The sequence below is a fragment of the Nicotiana tabacum genome, chromosome 4 (genome assembly GCF_000715075.1).
Source record: "Nicotiana tabacum cultivar K326 chromosome 4, ASM71507v2, whole genome shotgun sequence".
Classification (NCBI taxonomy): domain Eukaryota; kingdom Viridiplantae; phylum Streptophyta; class Magnoliopsida; order Solanales; family Solanaceae; genus Nicotiana; species Nicotiana tabacum.
Window position 1 is genome coordinate 9,416,893 of NC_134083.1, and position 23,294 is coordinate 9,440,186.

Genomic DNA, 23,294 nt, shown 5'->3' on the forward strand with positions numbered 1-23,294 from the left:
CGCAAAGATGTATCAGGACTTGAAACAACATTACTAGTGGAGGAGAATGAAGAAGAACATAGTAGAGTATGTGGCTCGATGTCTGAATTGCCAGCAGGTAAAATATGAGCATCAGCGACCACGTGGATTGCTTCAGAAGTTAGAGATTCCGTAGTGGAAATGGGAGCGGATCACTATGGATTTCGTTATTGGACTCCCACGGACTCAGCGGAGGTTTGATGCAGTTTGGGTGATTGTGGATAGGTTGACCAAGTCAGCTCATTTCATTCCTATGATGACTACTGATTTTTCCGAGTAGCTAGCTCGGATCTACATCTGTGAGATCGTCAGGCTTCATGGCGTACCAGTATCTATTATCTCTAATCGGGGTACGCAGTTTACATCACGGTTCTGGAGAGTTGTATAGCATGAGTTGGGTACTAGGGTTGAGTTGAGCATAACTTTTCACCCTCAGACGGACGGGCAGTCCGAGCGCACTATTCAGATATTAGAGGATATGCTCTGTGCGTGTGTGATAGATTTTGGGGGTGCTTGGGACCAGTTCTTGCCACTTGCGGAGTTTGCTTACAATAACAGTTATCAGTCCAACATTTAGATGGCACCATATGAGGCTCTGTAGGGTAGGCGGTGTCGGTCCCCAGTGGGTTGGTTCGAACCCGGTGAGGCCAGATTATTGGGTACGAACTTGGTTCAGGATGCCTTGGAAAAAGTGAAGGTGATTTAGGAAAGACTTCGCACAACCCAGTCCAGACAGAAGAGTTATGCGGACTGGAAGGTTCGTGATGTGGCATTCATGGTTGGAGAGCGACTCTTGCTCCGGGTTTAGCCTATGAAGGGCATTATGAGGTTTGGAAAGAAGGGCAAGCTGAGCCCAAGGTTCATTGGTCCATTTGAGGTGTTGCGTCGAGTCGGGGAAGTTGCTTATGAGCTTGCCTGCCTCCCAGTCTAGCAGGAGTTCATCCGGTATTTTATGTTTCTATGCTCTGAAAGTATCATGGTGATCCGTCTCATGTGTTGGATTTCAGCTCAGTTCAATTGGACAAGGATTTATCCTATGTTGAGGAGCCAATGACTATTTTAGACAGGCAGGTCAGAAAGCTAAGATCAAAGAACATTATTTCCGTGAAGGTTCATTGGAGGAGACAGCCGGTCGAGGAGGCAACTTGGGAGACCGATCAGGATATGCGCAGCTGTTATCCTCATCTTTTCACCACTTCAGGTATGTCTTTATGCTCGTTCGAAGACGAACAACTGTTTTAAGAGGGGGGATGTAACGACCCAGCCGGTCGTTTTGAGAGTTAGAGCCCCGAACCCCTATTAACTACTTTTTCCATATCTATTTCTGCTATTATGACTTGCCGGGATGATTGGTTTTGAGTTTCGCAGTATTTTGGGACACTTAGTCCCTAAATGAGAGCTTAAATTTTAGAATTTGAACCGTAGTCGGAACTGTATGAAGACGGTTTCAGAATGGAATTCCGTCGGTTCCGTTAGCTCCGTTAGGTTATTTTGGACTTAGGGGCGTGTCCGGATTATTTTTTGGAGGTCCGTAGCTTATTTAGGCTTGAATTGGCGAAAATTAATTTTTTGGAGTTTTGGACCGGTAGTGAAAATTTTGATATCGGGGTCAGATTCTGATTCCGAATGTTGGAATAGGTCCGTAATGTTGAATATGACTTGTGTGCAAAATTTGGGGACATTCAGACGTGGTTTGATAGGTTTAGGCATCGATTGTAGGAATTTGAAGTTTCAACTCCTTTAAGTTTGAATTGGAGGGTGATTCGTGATTTTAGCATTAGTTGATGTGATTTGTGCGCTCGACTAAGTTCATATGGTATTTAGGATTGGTTGGTATGCTTGGTTGATGTCCCGGGGGCCTCGGGTGAGTTTCGAGTGCTTAACGGATCAAAAGTTGGATTTGTGTTGCTGCTGAAGTCTTCAGGCATCTGTCATTTTCGCACCTGCGGTGGAGAGACCGCAGGTGCGTGATCGCGCGTATGGAGAGGCAAGCGCAGAAGCGGATTTGGGATGTGTGGTCAGGGATCGCAGGTGCGAAGGGAAATGCCGCATCTGCGATGCCCGCAGATGCGCTAAAGGACCCGCAGGCACGGAGGAGATCGCAGAAGCGGACAATAGTCCGCAGGCGCGCACTCGCAGGTGCGGCCCATTTTTCGCAGAAGCGGACCCAGCCCTCTTAAGTCGTTTCCGCACCTGCGAAGGAAATTCCGCAGGTACGACCCAAGGTCCGCATATGTGGAATAACTGGGCAAAAAAGGGGCAGATTCGAGGGTCTAAAGTTTACTTAACAAATTTGATTGAGAGCTCGGTAGAAGGCGGAATTTGGAGAGATTTTCGGAGGAAGTTTTTGGATTTGGGCCATTCAGAGCCGGATATTCGTGGGAAAGGCATTGTGACCGATTAATTGAGCTTGACTCGAGTTAAGTGGCTTACCTAACTTTGTGGGGGGAAAATTTCCTTAAGATTTGGAACTATTGTGCTATGTGAGAGCCGTGTACGTGAAGTGACGAGTACGTACACGGGCTAGTTGTGAAAAACCCGATTTTCTTACTGAGCAGCGACATGTTTTCCTGTTATTTTGAGTTATATTATTTTTATGAGTACTAATTTATTTTCATTCTTAACTGAGTTATTCCAATATGTGTAGCTATCATGTTTAGTCTAATACAACATGTCTATGTGTCTTAATTGTTTATGTGAATTATGTGCAGCATGCTTAATGAATTTTTTCTGCTTCTTCCCTAACTCGTACTTAGTCTAAATTGTAAGAAATTCGTGATGTAGTTGTATTTCTATCATTTGCACTGCATATTTACTTTGGGACTACGGAAAGTTATTTCGGGAGATCCCCCTGCACATTTATTTTGGGACTACGGAACGGTATTTCTGGAGATCCCCATGCACATTTATTTTGAGACTACGGAACGGTATTCCGGGAGATCCCCCTGCACATTTATTCTGGGACTACGGAATGGTATTCCGGGAGATCCCCCTGCATATTTATTTTGGGACTACGGAACAGTATTTCGGGAGATCCCCCTGCACTTTTACGTTTGGGACTACGAGATGGTATCTCGGGAGATCCCCTGTTGTGTTTCTGTTTATTGAGCTGTTACCTTCTATGATTTCATTGTTATTAAATTTCAGCCTTTATTTTTATTGCGATATTACACTCTATATTATTTTCTTTATATATTTACGAGTGGAGCTCTGACCTGACCTCGTCACTACTCGACCGAGGTTAGGCTTGACACTTACTGGGTATCGATTGTGGTGTACTCATGCTACTCTCTACACATATTTTTCGTGTGCAGATCCAGGTGCACCTAATCAGTAACACTATCAGTGAGCCGGGACAACTTTGGAGACTTCAAGGTATATATGCCGCGTCCGCAGACCTCGGAGTCCCCTTTTACTCTTTCTCATGTCCATTATCTTCTGTATTTTTCCTTGTTAGATTCTGATGTATAAAGACAATAGATTTTTTCTTCTGTAGTTTATGATTCATGATGTTCCGGATTTTGGGATTTGTTGTGTATTTTTGAATAGTTGGTTAAATTTATATTTTTATTTCATTATTCCGAAAAATATTAGGCTTACCTAGTTGTAGAGATTAGGTCCCGTCACGACGTCACACGGAGGGGATATTGGGTCGTGACAATCCTAGCCTAGCCCAGCTTTGGAATTTGATAGGTTGAGTTGAGCCGGACCACTGTTTCGATGGGCCTTAAAATGGTAAGTCCAGTCCAGTCCTACGTGAGTCACGAGCACCCACGGGCCAGCCCATTAAAATTTATTTTTATATTTTTAAAAATTTAAGTTTTAACCTAAAATGTAACTTAAAAGCCTATCCAAACACCCTCATTGTTGGATAAAAAGCTTCTACAAAACATAATAATTGTGACATTGTTCAAATAGATTACAATAAAATACAAAAAAGGAGGACAATATTTCATTCATTAAAAGTCAATACTCAAAACAAACTACTCAAAAATATTTTCAAGGTGCTCATGGCATATCCAACATCAACAAATCATATTCACCAAGCACATCTGAATCCTCTTGTGAAACAAAGATATCTTAACATTTTTATTTTCATTTACATTTATAATTATATGTAATATTAATTAGTTAAATATTAAAAAATAATAAAAATATTAAGAACAAGAGTATTTAAATTCACATAAAATTGATAAATCTAAGGGAAAGGAGTTTTATTAGTCGCAGAAAGAGACTTTTCTTATTCATCCCTGAAAATTTTCAACGGCATTCCTTTTTTTTTATTTTACTTTTGTTAATATTCTTTACACAAAAAAGAAGAGAAGGAAGTTTAATTGAAAGAATATGTCCAAGCCTGCTAATTTTGCTGAACAAATTGTTGGGATTTTAAGCTTGTGTAGCTTAAAGAGGGTGAATGAGAAATGGAGGGAAAATGAAATATTTGAGTTTCTCTTGGCAAAGGGACATTGTCCCATATCGGAGGAAGAAAAGGCTTTTGATGGGTATATATATAATTGCTCTTTTTCTAGCTCTTAAAGAGTTAAGAAGAAGGCAAGCCTCGCGTCGTCGTCGTCGCTCGCTCGACTTCGGCTTCGGCTTCGGCTTCGGTCAAAGATTGATTGATTAATCTTTTTGGACAAAATTTCTTTCAATTATTTAATTAATTAATTAAATAATTAACGAAAAAATTCAATCCGGAATAACCCATGACCCGCGACCCGGTTCGGTCAGGCCCGTTTTCTTTTCCGAATTATTTTAAATATATTTTTCCCGCAATATTTCAAACAACCCTTTTCCAACAGCCATGGCTGTTTTTGAAAGGTTGCAAACCTTTTCAGAAACAATGCCAGCAACTCTATAAATAGAGTTTGAATCCCAAAATCTTTCCTTACGAAATTTTCTGAGCTTCTTCTTCTTCTTCTGTACAAAAATTCCAGTGTGTTTTGCAGCCTTCGAGTGGCTCACTGTTCACCGGCGTTTTGGTACCAATACTCCAGTGAGTTATATCGTTCTATCCTGGGAGGATATATTCCAGCACCTCGGGTACTTGAGGGGAATAATTTCCTTAAGGACACACTGTGTATTCAGTGGGCTCGATTTATTCCTATACTGTTTTTCCAGAATTTATTTCGTTAAACAAGTATTACTAATTTTCTGTTTTGTTTTTCCAAAAAGTTTAATGGTTTATTACAGCAATATAAAATTATAACACAAATTTTATGCGTCCTTGAGTGTTCTATTCCTCTTTGTCTACACTCAATTGCAATTTGCAGGGAATGTCATGATTCTCAAAGATCTTAGCAAATATGAGCTCACTTTCCACGTATTGTCATATCAATATTTGAGTTTCAACATATCAATGAAATCAATTGATCAAAGGAAATATCATTTCCCTGTCGCTCTCTAAAGGACGTAGATATGTTGATTCTATTTCATCATTTTTGCACATACCATAACAGATTACAAAAGGTTTCTTTTTCTCTCTTTTTTTTACCGTGGCTTTATTCTATGATAAGATCTACAAATTATGACAACATAAAGTACTACTACTATATATAATTAGACGCCCAAATACAGTAATAATGAAAATAATTATCTTCTCTCGACAGGGGAAGTGTCGATATATAGTACAAAATATATTTAAGTAATTGCCTAACATCCGTGCATTACTTGTCCTATTTTCCTCGAATATCTGTACATGCAGTTATCTTTGGACTAAAGGATGAGAAGAGCTTCTTTGTTTAGCTTGTACTCGAGCATTTCACGGGTGTCCTCGGAGCTACACAAACAATTAACAAAAACAATTTTTAGTACAATAGCTTAATCATAGAAACTATTCTATATAGGAGGAAGTAATGAATTTATTAAAGAAGAAAGACATTTAATTAGATTACCCAATCCAATGGCTTCCGAGCTCTTCATCAACCTGATTCTCTTACAAGTATCAACAAACATTCTGGAAAAAGAAAAGGAATATAAGTTTCCATTTTTAACTCTTATGCAATAACATATTTAAGAATTAAGAAGAACGATCACGTGATAAATTTTACAAATGGTCATATAACTATGACTTTTTTTTCACCAAAGTCATATAACTTTGTTTTCTCACACAAAAATCATAAAACTTTCACTAACTCATACAAAAATAATAGTTGTCGAAAAAAATAAATTTTTCGGTAGTACTTTCTTATTTCACGTTTTTTTTAATTTTCAGTCTAATAAATAATTACCCAATTAAAATAGGAATGACTCAACCCGAACTAGTCCCCAACCCAATACTCATATATATAAAAATTAAAATAATACTAAAAGTGAATAGTAAATCCTTCAAAAATATGATACTTCTGTATTATATTTTTCTTTCCGAGATTTTTATTCAAATTAATAGCATTTTTATTTCAAGTACTCTCTAATTATACATTTTATTTCTTTATTTTTTTTGTCAGAATCTCATGCATGCAAACTAAATTTTTTATGGGGGGATTCACTTTTAGTATTATTTTAACTTACATATATGGATATTGGGTTAGGTTCTGTTGGGTTATTTCTATTTTAAAGAAAAAATATAAAAGTAACTGATCGGCCGAAACTAATTGCATTTGATAGCCAAAATATATATATAATATGTATGTTATATGTATGTGTGTGTGTATATATATATCGGCTATTATTTTTAGAAGCGGCTAAAAACATACTCATATTTCTTCTATTTTAATTGGGTAATTATTTATTAGACTGAAAATAAAAAAATAAAAAAAAAACGTAAAATAAGAAAATACTACCAAAAATTTTATTTTTCGACCATTATGATTTTTGTGCGAGTTAGTGAATGTTTTATGATTTTTGTGTGAAAAATAAAGTTATATGACTTTAGTGAAAAAAATTATAGTTATATGATTTTTTTTTGTGAGAAATGAGATGGTAAAATTAACATACTTCCAAGGAACATCTCCAACAAGCATCCAGTCTCCATCTTTATCTTCATAGGTTGGTACATATTCCACACCATTTGTAATGTCCATAAGCTTACTTTGGCTTTGAAAATTACCTGAATTACCATTTAATTTCACAATTAACATCATGATTCAAATATTATAAATACAACGACAGATTAAAGTGGAAACGGAATTGTGTGCTTACAGATAGTTAGGCAAGTAAACATGTTTTGTAGAGCATTTAACAGCTTTTGGTAACTGTCGTAGATCTCCAAATCTACTTTTCTCAAGTAAGGAGCTCCATCTACTGCCACTTTCACGTACTTGCACTTGTCTATCATGTTTTTCCTGTATGATCTCACAGGTGGCCATCCCACTACTTGTGCCCTATTTTCATAAATTCAATTTAAATTTCGCAAAAATCTAGTACACGGTGTTAATAATTATTTAACCTATTTAATTTTGTCAATGCTAGAAGCGTAAGTATTGAAATTAAAAATTTAGTTTAGAGGACTTACTTTGCTGGAGGTTTAGTTCCAGTAGAGATTTCATTTTTAGAGTGATGATCTTCAGAAGTAGAACTTCCTAGGCTTAATTCCATAGCGTCGGAGATTCCACGTTTTGTGCCGGAGATTTGCTTTCGTGATTCGCCGGGTAAGCTGAGGGTGAGCTCAGTTTCCTTGAAATAGAGGCCAGAGATTTCGGTTTCCGGCAACTCATTAGCTGCTTTGAATTTCTCAGGTGACATTTCTTTTTTGGCTTTCCACTTTGGTAGGCTACAAAAGTTTTTAGATTCTTTAGGTGAAATTGATATGATCTTTTGGTACTTGAAAAATGGGGCTTTTATTATTACCAACGCTAATGGTTTAGCGTTTTGGTCTCTATATAAGCTCTCGGGGAAGTGGACGGAGGCTGTCATGTTGACCATTCTGTTGTTGACACGTGAATGGTTAGGATTTGTCCACGTTGTAAGGGAGTGAATGATGGAAAAACGTGCATCTCTCATTTTGTTTGCTTCCGACCTTGGGGCCTTGTGTCGGCTCTCAACTGTTACACAGCAGAAATATTGACAACTTATATCTCTAGTGATAGCAATATAGTAGGGTAGAAATTATATATTAAGGGATCGTTTGGTTTGAATAATGCTTATATCGGAATAAGTTATGATGAGATTAGTTATTCTAATATTATTTTTTATTTACTGTTTGGTATGTTATATTAAAAATGATAATTTCATAATTTCTAACAAGAAGGTATAAGTTATCCCGACACTAATTACCCCACCCTCTATAAAATATAAGTTATCCCGGTACTAATTATAATCTCGGGATAACTTATACCAGGTTTGCTAACCAAACAATATATTAATATGGTATTAAATTTTTATACCAGCACTATACCTTCTTATACCTCGTACCAAACGACCCCTAAGTCTCAATGTTACATGCTTACAGCACATGAACGTATGGATTTAAACCAATTCTATGAGTTCATTTAAATTTGTCGTCCAAAAATCTAAAGAGCAATTTATGCTAACTACCTAAGAAAACTAAAATATTTACCCGTGTTTACCCATCTAAAACTTTTTTACAATTTATACACATTTGAACTAAAAATATTACCCGACTACCCATAACTGTTTTTCCTTATCCCTTTTACCTTTATTTGATTGGGTGTCCAAATAATCTTTCTCAAACTGACCTTTAATTAGTTTGTGGCGTGATTGTTATTAGATTTGAACACCTTCTTTGAAGTTTTTTGTTCCTTTTTTAAAATAAAAAAATTCCGTAGAGCTATTTTTTATTAATAAAAGTTTGAAAATTCTGTAGTTTTCATTGCTTCTTGAGATTGAGGACCGGAATGAATATATAATTTACGATTTTTTGAGATTTTTATTCTAATTTTTATTAGCTTCTAGTATTGCATCATAAAGTATTTTTAGCTTGTCATTTTGTTAGCTTAAATTATCATATGTTATTATATTTTTTACTTACACAAGTTTAATTTTTCAGAGATTTATTATAATAAAAATAAAATTCACTATTAAAGGACCTTGAAACTTGAAATGCTTAAATTGGTTTGTTGAGGTTGTAGTTATTTCGTTACAATTTTACTCTGTTGGTATACATGTATACCATAATGGTATCATATGGTACTAGAAGTCTTTTTTGTTACTTATATTTTTATTATATTTTTTAATATTTTATTATCATTTATATTCTAAATAGTATATATGGAGATTTGGCGGTCGTAGATTATGTTTTCTTGCTCCATAACTGGTTGTGTTACTGCTAATGATAGAGTGTGTACTGATATTTGTAGGGAAGGAGATCAAGGTTTGCATGGCAATCACGTGGAATTAGAAAAGGAACAAGAAAAAAAAATAAGGAATCAAATTTGAGTGTGAAATAAGTTATGGTAAAAATAACAATAATACGATTGGGACAAGAATAAATGAATAAAAGAGAAAAAAGAAAAAAATAAGAAGAAAAGGAGAAAATAAAGAAAAAAATAAAAAAATAAAAGAAGCATAGAAATAAAAAAAAATTGGAGAAACAAGAGAAAATTCCCCACAAAAACTACTATGGGTAGAAAATGTAATTAGTTTGATGGATAGAAAAATAAATAGTTAGGTAAGGGTAAATAGTTTTATTTTTGCGAGTAACTGTATCATTCACCCAAATCTAAATTATATATGTATATTCAACAAAGTTCAAGTTAAACTTGCAGATATTCTAATATTCCTATTTTGTACACACATGATAGATTGGTATTATAGCAAAATTCTAGTACGTAATACAATTTCTACTTGAATGCTTTTTCTTTGCTTCTAATCCGATTCCGAATAGGTTATGATGATTTCTACTTCATAAACTTGTATAGGTCGAAATCTATCATGAAACATTTATGGAAAGGAAGTATTGAGGGAAGAATCAGTCGAGTTCAATCAGGAAATGGCGAAACTCGGAGTTAGGACGCTTACAATGGTCGAGTATGAAATCCGCGGAAAGAGTTGTAACAGCTATTTTTTAGAATAGAATAATAGAGGGAATATTCTGAAAAATATTCTTCGCACATGTACTATTAGGGTTTACTAGGGATATGTCCCATATAAAGAAGACAAAAGAGAAGAAAAAGAGGTGCAACAACCCAAAATCCCACCACACGCGTCGTGATGACACCTAGTTTCTAAGACTAAGTAAGCCAATTTCAATTACATTTTAAAGCCATTTTTTTTGAATTAAATAAGTAATCAAAACTAACAGCGGAACAAATATAAACATACAACCTCCCAAGACTGGTAGTACTAAGTCACGAACTTTAACTGAATACATGAAATGGTCACGAGGACCGAATATACAATACTGTTGGATTTCAAATTAACAGTACAATAAAATGAAAAAGACTCCAAGAGACTGCGACGACCAAGCAGCTCTACCTTGAATCCTTATGATCACGCTTTAACTCTACTCAAGTCCGATATCTCCAATATCTGGCTCTGCACAAAGATGTGTAGAAGTGTAGTATGAGTACACCACGATCGGTACCCAGTAAGTATCAATACTAACCTCAGTGGAGTAGAGACGAGATACAGTCAAGACACTCACTAGTCTAATAGCATGTGCAATATAATATACAAAATAATAGGAAACACATAACAATAAGGGTAGAATAAAATAACCAATGATATACACAGCAAGACAGCAGAATACCATAAATATTACTCAACAATTAATAAATACATGTACGCACAATTAATTCAAGTTTTTCAAATAAATATCCTTCACATATAATTCTTCCAAATAACTCTCTTTCAATATAGTTTTTCTCAAATAATTATCTTTCAAATATAATTCTTTCATATAATACTTTATAAATAAAAATCCCTCTAAATAAATATTTTGAATATAATTCTTTCAAATCAAAAAGTTACCATGTGACACCTCATTTCAAAATCATAAATTATACGGGTCTCAGCCCACTTTTATATTTTTCGTAAACACGGGTCTCGGCCTATTTTTCATATTTCCATGGTACTTCGTGCCTATCGTTAAATCATATTATTTCCCCGGTAACTCGTTCCCTCATTTCATATCACAATTGCACGGACAATTCACGTGCTAATATCCTCATTATTTACTCACAGCACCTCGTGCCCACTTTTCATTTTATAATCCACCTGGCAATAGCTACAGACTCCCAATTTCAACATAAATCAGATTACTATCAATTTACCAACAATAAGACAATTTGTACAAGGTATAAAAATAAACACAAAAAAATCACAATATCATATGAAAATCACCAACACCACAACTTCATATCATCACATATCGTCCCTGACAATAGCCACCCTTATCACTCCTATTGCCACCCTTATGGCTCTTATAGCCACCTTTATCGCTCCGCCCAGACAATATTAATAGCCACACTTATCGCTCATATTGCCACCCTTATCGCTCTTATAGCCGCCCTTATCGCTCCGTCCAGACAATATTCCAACACACGCAACAACAGTGAAATTCCAACCTTATACCCACATAACATCAATTGTGAAATGTCACTCTTACCTCATCAAAATAATAACTCACACAACACAATAATTTACACGACAAATTATCATGGCAACATAACAAAGCCAATTCACATTACAGTTTGCTCAATGACCACAACAAATTCCAAGGATATAACAAAATCAATTAATTTTATAACCAATAGCCCAAGGCCCACACAATGTATATATAAAACCTCAAAAACAATCGACCGAGTTAGAAAGATAATCAACATAGGTCACGCCTTCATTAATTCAGATCTAGATAATTATATTAACACCTCTTCTTAAGTTCATTTAATTAATCATTTGCATAGGAAAAATTCTTATTAAAATTAATTTCCAAGAAATATTAAACCAACAGTTCTCACGAAATTTCATAAATATTTCAAGTAACAATCACATCAAATTGTCATATAAAAATAAATTCAACAACAAGGATTTAGGCATGAAAAACATATGCTTTAATAATTATCCATGTTTACCTAATTTACTACACAATAATGTCTGAGACTTTAATCTAATAAAATTTGCACATATAAGCCCGAGTACGTATTCGTCACCTCGCATACATGGTTTTTCATATTTCACAAATGGCACATAAGACTCGATGCCTAAGGTGTAATTCCCCCACTCGAGGTTAAGCAAGACACTTACCTTTTTGAAGTTATGCCGATATTTCAAAATCGTTTTCATGCTTGAATTGACCTCCGGACCGCTCAAATCTAACCAAATTAATTGTATAACTTCATTACAATTCACCGAAAATAATTCCGGATAATAATACGTCGACTTAAAATTTATTCCAAAACGTCAACTATCACGACCCAACCTAACCCTGTCGTGATGGCGCGTATCGTGGAACTAGGTAAGCCGACTCATTTCCAAAACAAAACGATATTTTTATTTTAAGGATAAATTTCAAGGCCATTTAACATAAAAACCTTCGTAAAGGAGTTCAAATCAAAAAACAATGAGGAAATAAAAGCCCGACATCGAGATGTCACTAGTCATGACCATCTACTACAATCTGTCTAACAATATCAAGGCTAACTCAGCCTGAAAAATAGCTAAATACAACTAGATAAAGATAAGAGCGAGAAGAGCAGGGGCTGCGATCGCCAAACAACTACCTTGCTATCTCCGGGAAAATCTGCAACCAGAATAATCAACAACCGCTACCGTGTCCAGCTACACCTGGATCTGCACACAAGGTGCAGGGAGTAACGTGAGTACGCCAACTCAGTAAGTAACAACAATAAATAAAAACTGAGCAATAGTGACGAGCAATAAAGCATATAATGTTCATGTCATGAAATCTCAGTAAAATACCTCATGCTTTTAAAATAAGGATTTCAATCAAAATATCTCATTTAAACCCAGTTCCAGTAAAAAAATTCATTTAAGGATATTTTTCAATAGTTTTCAAACAGAGGAAAAATGCAAAGGTGAGCAAAGTGATGAAATCGTAAACAGCCTCTCGGGCAAAACATCACTCATATACAACCCCTCGGGCAAACCTCACAATCACTCTTGCCACTCGGGCATACCTCACAATCACTCTTTCCACTCGGGCATACCTCACAATCACTCATGCCTCCCAGTCACTCAGCACTCGTACTCAGTAAGTACGTGCGCTCACTGGGGGTGTGTACAGACTCCGGAGGGGCTCCTTCAGCCCAAACGCTATATCAAGCCAAATCATGGCATAATCACTCAGGCCCTCGGCCTATATCAAACATGTTGCGGCGTGCAACCCGGTCCCATAAATATCCTCACAAATCAGGCCCTCGGCCTCACTCAGTCATAAGCCTCTCAAGGCACTCGGGCATTTCAGTAAAAACAGGGCATTCGGCCCAAAACAATATTTATATGCATCAAAATAGAGTCATAAAACTGAGTTATGTAGTAAACAAGTATAACCATGACTGAGTATAGATTTTCAATATAAAACAGTGAGAGGATAGTAAGAAAAGGCCCCTAAGGGTCCAAAAAGCACTGGCACAAGGCCGAAACATGACATTCAGCCCAATTTACAGAAACTCTTTTTAAAACATATAAGTATCATATAGTTTCAACAAAATATGTAACTTTACAGCTGCTACAGGACGGACCAAGTCACAAATCCCCAATGATGCATGCCCACACGCCCGTCACCTAGCATGTGCGTCACCTCAAAATAGTAGAATGATACAAAATTTAGGGTTTCATACCCTCAGGACTAGATTTACAATCATTACTTACCTCAACCCGGTCAAATCTCTACCCCGCAATGCTCTTGCCTCTGGAATCGGCCTCAAAATGCTCTGAATCTATTCACAATCAGTACAATACCATCAATATATGCTAATGGAATGAATTCCACAAGAAAAACTATAAAATTAGACCGAAACCCGAAATTGGCTCAAACCCGGACCCCGGGCTCACGTCTCGAAATCTGACAAAATTTACAAAACTAGAAAGCCAATTCACTCACGAGTCTAACCATACAAAATTCATCAAAATCCGACATCGTTTGATCCTTCAAATCTTTAAATTACTTCTCCAAAAATTCCAAACCCTAACCCCTCATTTTTACTAATTACATGATTAAACAACGGGAAATCACCATATGTACGATTATTAGGGCTCAAGTAACTTACCTTAATGAAAACCCCCTTGATTCCCTCTTTAAATCTCTCCCAAAAGCTCCAAAACCAAATAGAAATGGTGAAGAATGCACCAAAATTCGTGAAGTGTGCAATATTTACCTTCTGCTCAGGCTTCTCGCACCTGAGGCCTTTTACTCGCACCCGCGCGACCGCACCTGCGGTCCCAACAACCGCACCTGCACAAGTTACTTAAACGACCAGGTTTCGCATCTGCGGCAAACCTGTCGCATCTGCGCTTGCATACCTGCGCGTGGTGCGCCGCATCTGCGAAGCTAGCCTTCTTCCGCATCTGCGCCCCAGGTCTCGCACCTGCGGGCTCGCAGATGCGGCCAATTCTTCGCACCTGCATTCCCAGCCTTGACCTTCCACTTCAGCATCTGCGGCTTCCCCAAACGCACCAGCGACCTCGCACCTGCGACTCTTCCTTCCGCAGGTGAGGAAATAGCAGAAGCAGCAGCTTCAACTGCATTTTCCAACTTTGACAAACCCGCTAACCACCCGGAATCACCCCAACGCCCTCGGGACCTCAACCAAAAATACCTACAAGTCATATATCAACATACAAACTTAGTCGAACCTTCGAATCACTCAAAACAACATCAAAACACCAAATTACCCTCGGATTCAAGCCTAAGAATTTCTAAATTTTCAAATTCGGCAACCGATACCGAAACCAACCAAACCACGTCCGAATGACCTAAAATTTTGCACACACGTCACAAATGAACTACGAACCTATTCCAACTTCCAAAATTCCATTCCGACCCCAATATCAAATTTTCCAGTGCCGACAAAAATCGCCAAATTTTTAACTTTCACCAATTCAAACCTAATTCCACTCCGGACCTCCAAATCACATTCCGGACGCACTCCTAAGACCAAAATCACCTAACGGAGCTAATGGAACCATTAGAATTCAAATCCGAGATCGTTTACATATAGGTCAACATCCAATTGACTTTTCCAACTTAAGGTTCTAAATAAGAGACTAAGTATCTCATTCCACTCTGAAACCACTCCGGACCCGAACCAACTAACCCGGCATATCATAATATAGCTTAAGAGAATAAAGGAAACATAAAAGGGGGAAACGGGGCTATAACTCCCGAAACAACTGGCCGGGTCGTTACATCCTCCCCCTCTTAAATAACCGTTCGTTCTCGAACGGGTCTAGAAACATTCCTCGAGTCTCGAATAGGCATGGATATCTGCTCCGCATCTCCCGCTCGGTATCCCAGGTAGCCTCCTCCATAGGCTGATCTCTCCACTACACCTTTACTGAAGTTATATCCTTTGACCTCAACCTTTCGAACCTGCCGATCCAAAATGGCCACCGGCTCCACATCATAAGTCATATCACCATCCAACTGAACCGTGCTGAAGTTAAAAACATGGGACGAATCTCCAATATACTTCTGGAGCATGGAAACATGAAACACTGGATGCACACTCGACAAGTTGGGTGGCAAGGAAAGCTTATAAGACACCTCCCCTATCCTCTAAAGCACCTCAAAAGGCCCAATGAACCGGGGGCTCAACTTGCCCCTCTTCCCAAACCTCACAACACCCTTCATGGGTGATACCTTCAGCAAAACCTTCTCCCCAACCATGAAAGATACATTACGGACCTTCCTATCCGCATAGCTCTTCTACCTAGACTGCGCCGTGCGAAGCCGCTCCTGAATTAATTTCACCTTATCTAATGCATGCTGGACCAAGTCTGTACCCAAGAGCCTAGCCTCACCCGGCTCAAACCATCCAACCGGAGATCTACACCTCCTCCCATATAAAGCCTCATACGGAGCCATCTGAATACTCGACTGATAACTGTTGTTATATGCAAACTCCGCGAGTGGCAGAAACGGGTCCCATGAACCCCCAAAGTCTCCTCCAAAACTGCGATGTTAACTGAGTGCCCCTATCTGAAATGATGGAAACTGGAACACCATGCAGGCGAACAATCTCTCGGATATAAATCTCAGCCAACCGCTCTGAAGAGTAAGTAGTACCAACTGGAATAAAGTGCGCAGACTTGGTCAGCCGATCCACAATAACCCAAATAGCATCAAACTTCCTCGAAGTCCGTGGGAGCCCAACTACAAAGTCCATGGTGATCCGCTCCCACTTCCACTCTGGGATCTCTAATCTCTGGAGCAAGCCACCCGGTCTCTGATGCTCATACTTAACCTGCTGACAGTTGAGACACCAAGCCATAAACCCAACTATATCCTTATTCATTCGCCTCCACCAATAGTGTTGCCTCAAATCCTGGTACATCTTCGCGACACCCGGATGGATGGAATACCGCGAGCTGTGGGCCTCCTCAAGAATCAACTCCCGAAGCCCATCTACATTAGGCACATAAATCCGGCCCTGCATCCTCAACACGCCGTCATCACCAATAGTCACATCCCTAGCATCACCTCTCCGAACCCTGTCTTGAAGAACGATCAAGTGGGGGTCATCATATTGACGCCCCCTGATACGGTCATAAAGAGAAGACCTGGAGTCCACACAAGCCAATACCCGACTAGGCTCCGAAATATCCAATCTCACAAGCTGGCCCGCTAAGGCCTGAACATCCAAGGCCAAATGTCTCTCTGCTGCTGGAAGGTATGCTAAGCTCCTTAAACTCTCTGCCCGGCGACTCAAAGCATCGGCCACCACATTGTCCTTCCCCGCGTGGTACAAAATAGTGATATCATAGTCCTTAATAAGCTCCAACCATCTCCGCTGACGCAAATTAAGATCCTTCTATTTCAACAGATACTGCAAACTCCAATGATCAGTAAAGATCTCACAATGAACCCCATATAAATAATGGCGCCAAATCTTCAAGGCGTGAACAATGGATGATAACTCAAGATCATGGACAGGATAGTTCTTCTCATGGGTTTTCAACTGGCGCGAGGCATAGGCAATCACCCTACCTTCCTGTATCAGGACACATCCAATGCCTATCCTCGAGGCATCACAATATACAGTGTAAGAACCTGAAACTGATGGCAGAACTAACACTGGAGTTGTGGTCATGACAGTCTTGAGCTTCTGAAAGCTCTTCTCACACTCATCCGACCACCTGAATGGAGCACCCTTTTGGGTCAATTTGGTCAAGGGCGATGCAATAGATGAAAATCCCTCCACAAAGCGACGGTAATAACCCGCCAAACCAAGGAAGCTCCTAATCTTTGTGGCTGAGGACGGTCTAGGCCAACACTGCACCGCCTATATCTTCTTCAGATCCACCTCAATACCCTCACCGGACACCACGTGTCCCAAGAATGCTACTAAACTGAGCCAAAACTCGCACTTGGAGAACTTTTCATAAAGCTTCTCCTCCCTCAATCTTTGTAATACAATCCTCAAATACTGAGCGTGCTCCTCCTGGCTATGAGAGTACACCAGGATGTCATCAATAAATACAACAACGAATGAGTCCAAATAGGGTTGGAATACACTGTTCATCAAATGCATTAATGTTGTTGGGGAATTGGTCAGCCCAAAAGACATCACCAAGAACTCATAATGGCCATATCGGGTCCTGAAAGTTGTCTTAAGAATATCTGAATCCCGAATCTTCAGCTGGTGATAACTGGACCTCAAATCAATCTTGGAGAACACCCTCGCTCCCTGAAGCTGGTCGAATAAATCATCAATACAAGGCAAAGGATACTTGTTCTTGACGGTGACCTTGTTCAACTGCATGTAATCAATACACATTCTCATGGAACCATCCTTCTTCTTCACAAATAGAATCGATGCACCCCAAAGTGACACACTAGGCCGAATAAACCCCTTATCAAGGAGTTCCTGAAGCTGTTCTTTCAATTCCTTCAACTTCGCTAGTGACATATGATACAATGGAATAGAAATGGGCTGAGTGCCCGGCACCAATCGATACCGAAGTCAATATCCCTGTCAGGCGGCATGCCCGGCAGGTCTGCAGGAAACACATCCGGTAAATCACGTACCACCGAAACAGAATCAATGACAGGAGTCTCTGCACTAACATCCCTCACAAAAGCCAAATAAGATAGACAACCCTTCTCAACCATACGCCGAGCCTTCAAATATGAAATCACCCTACTTGGTACAAAATCTATAGAACCGCTCCACTCAACCCTCGAAAATCCCGGCATAGCCAACGTCACCGTCTTAGCGTGACAATCTAGAACAATATGACATGGAGATAACCAATCCATACCCAATATCACATCAAAGTCAACCATATTGAGCAGCAAAAGGTCCACTTGGGTCTCCAAATACCCAATAGTCACCACACATGACTGATATACGCGATCCACAGCAATAGTATCGCCCACAAGAGTAGACACATGAATAGATATAACTAAAGACTCATGAGGCAAATACATAAAATGGGCGAAATATGAGGAAACATATGAATACGTGGAACCAAGGTCAAATAATATTGAGGCATCTCGGTGACAAACTGAGACAATACTTGTAATCACAACATCTGAAGCAATAGCGTCTGGTCTGGCAGGGAGGGCATAGAAACGGGCCTGGCCACCCCCTGATCTGCCTCCCCCTCTAGGGAGACCCCTAGCTGACTGATCTACACCCCGAGTTGACTGGGTGGGTGGTAAGGTAATTGGTGCTGAAGTCGGAGGCTGACTCCTCTGCTAAGATAGACATCCATGACGACGAGGAAAATGCCTCCACATATTCCCAAACTCCTCACACTCAAAACAACTCACTAGTGCTGGTGGTGGGAACTGAAGGGAACCCCTAGCACCAGGATGACTGGTAGAAGAACCTGGCATGGAAGAGCCCTGAACAGGTGGAGCACGGGATGAACTCTGATCTAGAAGGGCACTAAGTGATGAGTGGCCCTGATGAGAACTGTGAGAACCATGGCCAGATGATGCACCACAGTGAAATGGCCAAGCTGACTGAGCCTGTCTGAAATGATGACCTCTACCGTGCTGAAACTGATCCCTAAAAGGAGCACCGCTGAATCCACCCTGACCACAAGGCCTCTTGGCCTCCCTCTCAACCCTCTCCTGACCACGAACCATCTTAATCTGCCGAGTAATGTCGACAACCTCAACAAAAGTAGCACCCGAAACCCTCTCTCTGGTCATGAGCAACTGTAGCTGATAAGTGAGACCATCAATAAACCTCATGATCCTCTCCCTGTCCGTGGGAACTAACCAGATAACATGACGGGCCAACTCAGAGAACTGCATCTCATACTGCGTCACAGACATATCACCCTTGCGAAGCCGCTCAAACTGTCTGCGTAGCTCCTCTCTGCGGGATCGAGGCACGAACTTCTACAAAAAGACCATGGAAAAATGCTGCCAAGTCAGGGGTGCTGTGCCAACAGGCCTACGTCTCTCGTAAGTCTCCCACCATCTCAGTGCAACCCCGAAAAACTGAAAAGTAGTGAAGGAGACCCCATAAGTCTCCAGAATACCAGCACTACGGAATATCCTCTGATACCTGTCCAAAATGTCCTGAGCATCCTCTCTCTCTATGCCACTGAAAGGTGATGGCTGGAGTCTCCCAAACCTCTCCAACCTACACTGATCATCCTCAGGCATAGCAGGAATCACATAATCCTGAGCAACTGCAACCGGCTAGGCTGGTGGTGCCCCCGGTGTCTGGAGTCCCTGAACAACCTGCTCGGGAGTGCGAGCGACGGGAGTCTAAGTGCCTGTGCCTCCCTCGACCTGAGAAATGGCTACGGCCGTCGAGATAGAAACCACCTGAGCAAGGCCAGTACACACTGTCATAATCTGATCTAGGGCCTCCTGAAGGCCTAGAATCATAATAGGCACAAGTGGTGCCTGAGCTGGTGCATCAACAACTGGAATCTGGTCCTGATCTGGGACAACTTGTAGATCTGTAGGTACTGCCCCAGCGACGGTACGGACTGCACCTCTACCCCTACCACGACCTCTACCGCGGCCTCGGCCTCTCGCGGCCCTGGCTGGTGGTACTGGTGGTTGGCCCTCCTAACTGGTAGTACGAGTCCTCACCATCTGTGAGAGAATGAAACAACAAATGTTTAGTTACTAGAATCAACAGATTCGCATGACAAGAATTCAAGAATGTGGAATCTTCCTAAAGGTTCTGCAGCCTCTCGAAGATAATTACAGACGTCTCCGTACCGATCTGCAAGACTCTACTAAACCCGCTCATGACTCGTGAGACCTATGTAACCTAGGCTTTGATACCAATATGTCATGACCCAACCTAACCCTGTCGTGATGGCGCCTATCGTGGAACTAGGCAAGCCGACTCATTTCCAAAACAAACCGATATTTTTATTTCAAGGATACATTTCAAGGCCATTTAACATAAAAACCTTCGTAAAGGAGTTCAAATCAAAATAAAAGTGCCCGACATCGGGGTGTCACTAGTCATGAGTATCTACTACAATTTGTCTAACAATATCAAGGCTAATTCAGCCTGGAAAAAAGCTAAATACAACTAGAGGAAGATAAGAGGGAGAAGAGCAGGGGCTGCGATCGCCAAACAGCTACCTTGCTATCTCCGGGAAAATCTGCAACCAAAATAATCAACAACCGCTACCGTGTCCAGCTACACCTGGATCTGCACACAAGGTGCAGGGAGTAACGTGAGTACGCCAACTCAGTAAGTAACAACAATAAATAAAGACTGAGCAATAGTGACGAGCAATAAAGCATATACGTTCATGTCATGAAATCTCAGTAAAATACCTCATGCTTTTAAAATAAGGATTTCAATCAAAATATCTCATTTAAACCCAGTTCCAGTAAAAAAATTCATTTAAGGATATTTTTTAATAGTTTTCAAACAGAGGAAAAATGCAAAGGTGAGCAAAGTGATGAAATCGTAAATAGCCCCTCGGGCAAAGCATCACTCATATACAATCCCTCGGGCAAACCTCACAATCACTCTTGCCACTCGGGCATACCTCACAATCACTCTTTCCACTCGGGCATACCTCACAATCACTCATGCCTCCCAGTCACTCAGCACTCGTACTCAGTAGGTACCTGCGCTCACTGGGGGTGTGTACAGACTCCGGAGGGGCTCCTTCAGCCCAAACGCTATATCAAGCCAAATCATGGCATAATCACTCAGGCCCTCGGCCTATATCAAACATGTTGTGGCGTGCAACCCGGTCCCATAAATATCCTCACAAATCAGGCCCTCGGCCTCACTCAGTCATAAGCCTCTCAAGCCACTCGGGCATTTCAGTAAAAATAGGGCATTCGGCCCAAAACAACATTTATATGCATCAAAATAGAGTCATACAACTTAGTTATGCAGTAAACAAGTATAACCATGACTGAATATAGATTTTCAATCGAAAACAGTGAGAGGATAGTAAGAAAAGGCCCTTAAAGGTCCAGACAGCACTAGCACAAGACCCAAATATGGCATTCAGCCCAATTTACAGGAACTCTTTCTAAAATATATAAGTATCATATAGTTTCAATAAAATATGCAACTTTACAGTTGCTACGGGACGGACCAAGTCACAAATCCCCAACGGTGCACGCCCACACACTCGTCACCTAGCATGTGCGTCACCTCAAAATAGCAGAATGATACGAAATCCGGGGTTTCATACCCTCATGACTAGATTTACAATCATTACTTACCTCAACCCGGTCAAATCTATATCCCGCAATGCTCTTGCCTCTGGACCCAACCTCCAAATGCTCCAAATCTATTCACAATCAGTACAATACCATCAATATATGCTAATGGAATGAATTCCACAAGAAAAACTACAAAATTAGACCAAAACCCGAAATTGGCTCAAACCTGGCCCCCAGGCCCACGTCTCGAAATACGATAAAATTTACAAAACTAGAAAGACCATTCACTCACGAGTCTAACCATACCAAATTCATCAAAATCCCACATCGCTTGGTCCTTCAAATCCTTAAATTACTTCTCCAAAAAACTCAATCCCTAACCCCTCATTTTCGCTAATTACATGATTAAACAACGGAAAACCACCATATGTACGAGTATAAGGGCTCAAGTAAGTTACCTCAATGAAAACCCCCTTGATTCCCTCTTCAAATCTCTCCCACAAGCTCCAAAACCGAATAGAAATGGTGAAGAATACACCAAAATTCGCGAAGTGTGCAATATGTACCTTCTGCCCAGGCTTCTTGCACCTGCGGCCTTTTACTCGCACCCGCGCGACCGCACCTGCGGTCCCAACAACCGCACCTGCGCAAGTCACTTAAACGCCCAGGTTCCGCATCTGCAGCAAACCTGTCGCACCTGCGCGTGGTGCGCCACATCTGCCAAGCCAACCTTCTTGCTTCCTTCAGGTCTCGTACCTGCGGGATCGCAGATGCGGCCAATTCTTCGCACCTGCATTCCCAGCCCTGGACTTCCACTTCCGTATCCGCGGCTTCCCTAAACGCACCATCGATCTCGCACGTGCGACTCTTCTTTTCGCAGGTGCGGAAATAGCAGAAGCAGCAACTTCAGCTGCATTTTCCAACTTCGACAAATCTGCTAACCACCGGGAATCACCCCGACGCCCTCGGGACCTCAACTAAAAATACCTACAAGTCATATATCAACATACAAACTTAGTCGAACCTTCGAATCACTCAAAACAATATCAAAATACCAAATTACCCTCGGATTCAAGCCTAAGAACTTCTAAATTTTCAAATTCGACAACCGATGCCGAAACCAACCAAATCACGTCCAAATGACCTCAAATTTTGCAAACACGTCACAAATGACACTATGAACCTACTCCAACTTCCGAAATTCCATTCCGACCCCGATATCAAATTTTCCACTGCCGACCGAAATCGCCAAATTTTCAACTTTCGCCAATTCAATCCTAATTCCACCCCGTACCTCCAAATCACATTTCGGATGCACTCCTAAGTCCAAAATAACCTAACGGAGCTAACGGGACCATCAAAATTTAAATCCGAGATCGTTTACACATAGGTCAACATCCAGTTGACTTTTCCAACTTAAGGTTCTAAAAAAGAGACTAAGTGTCTCATTTCACTCCGAAATCACTCCAGACCCGAACCAACTAATCCGGTATATAATAATATAGCTTAAGAGCATAAAGGAAATAGAAATGGGGGAAACAAGGCTATAACTCTCGAAGCGACCGGCCGGGTCGTT

The 23,294-nt window shown here is 40.3% G+C and overlaps 1 protein-coding gene across 1 annotated transcript; it reads right to left on the reverse strand.

Moving 5' to 3' along the window:
• Window positions 1–5,543: 5,543 nt before the first annotated feature.
• LOC107823026 (auxin-responsive protein IAA1) lies at window positions 5,544–7,981 on the reverse strand. Its single transcript, XM_016649612.2, has 5 exons — window positions 7,472–7,981; window positions 7,159–7,340; window positions 6,955–7,066; window positions 5,913–5,974; window positions 5,544–5,797 (listed from the first exon to the last, which is right to left on the reverse strand). Exons 1-5 carry the CDS (start codon window positions 7,957–7,959, stop codon window positions 5,760–5,762), a joined length of 882 nt encoding a protein of 293 aa, XP_016505098.2. The 5' UTR covers window positions 7,960–7,981; the 3' UTR covers window positions 5,544–5,759.
• Between the last annotated feature and the right edge of the window lie 15,313 nt (window positions 7,982–23,294).

Bases quoted from the DNA above. Each gene is read 5' to 3' on its own strand.
- LOC107823026 (XM_016649612.2), bottom strand. From the start codon at position 7,959: ATGAGAGATGCACGTTTTTCCATCATTCACTCCCTTACAACGTGGACA. The intron at 7,067-7,158 runs GTAAGCACACAA...ATGGTAATTCAG, and splicing joins GTTTACTTGCCTAACTATCT to GTAATTTTCAAAGCCAAAGT. The intron at 5,798-5,912 runs GTAATCTAATTA...TTGTTTGTGTAG, and splicing joins CTCGGAAGCCATTGGATTGG to CTCCGAGGACACCCGTGAAA.